Source organism: Diadema antillarum, unplaced genomic scaffold (genome assembly GCF_040938485.1).
Source record: "Diadema antillarum isolate AM-2024a unplaced genomic scaffold, OU_Dant_1.0 seq00001270_RagTag, whole genome shotgun sequence".
Classification (NCBI taxonomy): domain Eukaryota; kingdom Metazoa; phylum Echinodermata; class Echinoidea; order Diadematoida; family Diadematidae; genus Diadema; species Diadema antillarum.
In genome coordinates this window covers 313,995-318,336 of record NW_027272052.1, presented here as the reverse complement: position 1 = coordinate 318,336, position 4,342 = coordinate 313,995, and the positions used below count along the sequence as shown (strand labels likewise).

Here is a 4,342-nt window from a genome sequence, read left to right as displayed (position 1 = left end):
AAGTTTTTACACGTTAGTATTTTCCATTATCGTCCTCTAATACTCTATCTTCTATAAAGAAAACAAACAATTTGTCACACATTTTCAGGAACTATAGACGCAGTTTTCGCAAGCAGTCACGTCAAAGTACTCAACATTAGCACTTTACCGACACGCCCATAATCACCATGACATCAAAATGCAACTCAAATCAGATTTGAAATCAATAACCCTACGATTCGACCAACATGGGGTTCCGGGGTGTCTCCTAGGAGGAATAAAGTAATGTTTATTTGCCTTATAATTACAAATTCTGCTAAAAAAAAACAAATCGGCCTTCCAACCTTTCACCCTATTAATCGCTGAAAGCACGTTACGCAACGAAACATACAAAGTTCTTATAGGCGCTATATAGTGAGAAGCTGATAGAAAGTAGTCATGAAAATGGAATACCCAGTAGTCTAACAGAAACACTTTTAACACTGTCTCTGATCTGTCTTCCAACTCTGCTCTCTTTTCAATACAAAGGCTGTCCCAATTGAACGGTTCGCTGTCGTGGTATTCGTATACAGACTTGCTTCAAGTTTACTACTTCAAATTCATGCATTTATACTTTCAGTGATCTCAAGTACCATTGTCATTGGTGCTGCATGAGTTGAAATTGAAGCTGATGGCATTCCTGCCAACTGCCAGCTCGAGGCAAGCTGATGGCGCCTTTATGGTGGACACCGCTTCGGCTTGGAGACTTTAATGCGTTTTTAAACCCATCTCGACCTTCACCAACGAAATCTCATCCCTACAGTCACGGCAGTATCTGTAGTGTAACATTCTGTGCACTCAGCTCTTATTCATGTTAAACTGACTGGGACTCTAACCTCCCAAAATCTGATTACATGGCAGACTGAGCCCCATTACTACCCTAAATACAAGTACATCACTTCTATTAACTAGAAAAAACACTCAGAGAGCACAGACCTCCACCAAGCAGCTCATTTCTACCCTTATACACATATGCTATTAAAGAATAGTCCTGTTTGCCAATGACAAAGAATCCTTTCTAGTAGAGTGTCTATACCTCAGCTTCCCACTATGTCTCAAGTGTCTCTGCTTCATCATCTTATAAAACAAATAATGCACATCATTTTGCTTAGGCACTAGCATAATCAATTCTACTTGATACCTTCAAAACAGTCCAAACACCCTAGGCCATTGCCTTAAGCTTGGGCATGTTAGATTGCTCCAAAGGTAACGGTACCTTGTGTGGGTACCCTGTAATTCTTACTAATGACCTTACTTATGTGTATTCTTTTTTTTTACTATTTGATTGAACATCACACTACCATCTACTTGTCATCATTTGTGTAGGTCTTCTGCTCTTGAAATACATGCATGTAACTGTTCCTATACTACACTATGCTACACTGTAGTCACATTCACACAAACAAAGATACTCCTGCTGTGTTGGCTGCCTGCTAGTAAATCTGTTACTGCACAATTGTAGGTACTGTTCTGTGTAGTTTTGTTTTGCAGGAAGTGGTGAGGAAACTTACCTTCCAGACAGGAAGATTGAGTTGATGAATTATGACATTGACGCCGTGATTACGGGCGAACGCCACGATGCTGTCATTTCCGGCGTACGTCCCTGGCTTGCTCAGGTTGGACACTGAAAAGGGGAAGTAACAAGGCACGTGTTATCATCACAATCACAAGGACAGAGGGTTATAGTAATAATATGATTCCAAGGTTGATGCTGAGACACATCTCAAGATTAAAGAGAAGTGCAGGACAACTTTCACGTTAATCACAGACAGCTCATGTATTGGTAACTTCATCACCTAGTGACATGTCTCTCACAGACATCAGAGGTCACGATTTACCAATCTTAACAATTTGTCTGTAGTTTGAAGAAAGCATGAGTTATTGAGCTGGCTGGGCCATTTGTTGCTTTACTGTAAGGGATCACTGAGAGATTAGCTGTCTTCTCACAAAACTGAAGATAGATTGATCGATAAATATATATCTAGCAGATAGTATTACACTTTGTATATCCCGTTCTATACTGAATTCTGAAATGTCCATAGACTTAATACACAGGCCACCAGGTTCCCGTATGGAACTGGATATATATGTGATGTACATGTATGAGTATAATGTATGTTGGGTGTTTTTTTTTTCTTTCTTTCTTGTTATCTAATATGCCAGTGGAAAGCGAATTTCTGTATTCATTTTTTGAACAGACAATTCAGTTCCTCGTATCCTTGTTGTATCCTTGTATGATAGATTTATCCTTGTATGATAGATTGACAGATTGATCAACAGATGGCTATACAAAAAGATAGACAGCTAGATAGATTTATAGTTAGTAGATACACACAGATAGATAGATAGATAGGTAGATAGACAGGTAGATAGAAAGATAGATAGATAGATAGATAGATAGATAGATAGATAGATAGATAGATAGATAGATAGACAGCCAAATAGATAAATGGATGGATGGATGAATGGATAGGACTAAGAGAGGTGCATCAACAAATAAGTTGTACAGGTAAACTGGTACTAACTATACATGTGGATGCATGAAAAGATAAAGACCTAGTACCAACCGAACTATAACAATAAAAACAAACATTGTACTTACAATTGTATAAGCAAAGTACATAGCAAAGTTGAGGTTCCAGAAATAATTCCTTTGATGTACACAATATTGCATAGAACTAAAAGGATTCTTTTACAGAGAGAATGCAAGCTTTTCTCCATTAATCTATGCGACCATATCACTGTTTGCAAAACACCACAGTTACACCAGTATATCAGTGGGATAAATTTCTGACTGAGAAGTAGCTTGTGTCACAGTGATTTACTCACGGTGTCTGTCAAATGGAGTGTCATCCTCCATGAAAGGCTCAAAGTCATTCTTGTGGTCTTTCATGTACTGGACGACCTCCAGTCGATAGGCCATGTGATTTCGTCCATGCCCCTCCAGCTGGTCCCCTAGCGCCCGAAAGAGACAATTTCTGCACAGCAAGGATTCACAAAAATGACAAGGAAAGAGAGAAAAATGAAAGAAAAACTCCATTAAACAGAATGTTCATGGTGCAACACTATTATAAAGGACAATCATAAATCCATAGGGAACATAGCTGTACCGAACCTTTTACCATGAGATTGGCCGTGGAGGATCCACCCTCTTTATTTTTTGTTAAAATTATATGGTAATGTTCTTCAGGATAAAAACAGAGGGTTGCTATGCATGAGCTATGTAAGTGTGAACATATATTAGAAATTTTTGTCACAAAACTAGGGAGGAATTTTACACTACATCCATTTCAAAACCTCATTTGTTAGCTCGTCATCTCGTTAATTTGTGGTAATTTGTTGATTGTGTACAAATTTTATGTATGTTTGTTGTTGTTGTTTTGTTTTGTTTTGGGTGTTTTGTTTTTGTTTTTGTTTTTTTATTTTTTATTTATTTTTTTTTTTATTTTTTTTTATTTTTTTTTTTTTTTGGGGGGGGGGGTCCTGCTTGTTGTTTGTTGCTTGTTTATTTGTTTGTTTCATGGTCACTTTGTTTATTTGTTTGTGATGATACTCACCCATCACCAGGAATGTCCCTGAGTTGGAGACCAATGGCCTGCAGCTGCGTGGTGAAGCTGAGAAAGTTCTGGTCTTCTGCTAGGTACGACTCGTCCTTCCTCATCTTCCTGTAGGCGCTCCTCACTGCCCTCTCATCCCGCTTCCTCTCCAGCGCGTCCCGGCGCTGGCTCTTGGTGGGCTTGTTCTGCCCCTGTCCCTGGCCCTGGACCTGCCCCTGTCCCTGCCCTTGGCCCTGGCTGTTGTGGGCTTGGGCCTGGCCCTGGGCCTGGCCTTTGGCCTGGCGCTGACGCTGCTGGTTCTGGGCGGAGCGTGCCATGGCTGACAGAGGTCAGACTGCAAGATGAAAATAGCAAAACAAAATAAAACAACCATTAATCTGTGAACTTTTCCAGTTATCGACAAAGCTTTTCTTTAAATAGCACACCTCACCAGGAACCTGATTCATCCAGCCCAATGCATTCCAATGAGAGTATGCCAAGTACAAATGTAGGTGAAGTAGATTAGACCCCGAGGTCCTAGTATGCTTTATATCTGCCATATTTTCTTAATTCACACTAGGGTCATTCTCTCATTGCAATAGCCCGACCAGACGCCATGCCCTGTCACGATTTCTGTACAGCGAAAGGGCCAAGGGCTGTGTATAAATAGTCTAGTTATCATTGCAATAAAAATGATAAATGCACTGTCTGGTAGATGTCCAACACATCGACACTGTACACCAAAACCAACACCCCTCTATTTTAGCGTTGTGCATAAAAAACTAAAA

At 39.9% G+C, this 4,342-nt stretch overlaps 1 protein-coding gene across 1 annotated transcript; it reads right to left on the bottom strand.

The window, feature by feature from the left end:
- Positions 1–1,529: 1,529 nt before the first annotated feature.
- LOC139745488 (OTU domain-containing protein 3-like) lies at positions 1,530–3,892 on the bottom strand (the record flags this gene model as incomplete). Its single annotated transcript, XM_071655880.1, has 4 exons — positions 3,865–3,892; positions 3,576–3,801; positions 2,848–2,996; positions 1,530–1,642 (listed from the first exon to the last, which is right to left on the bottom strand). Coding segments are annotated over exons 1-4 (516 nt in total), but the record flags the coding sequence as incomplete, so codon positions are not given.
- Positions 3,893–4,342: the final 450 nt, after the last annotated feature.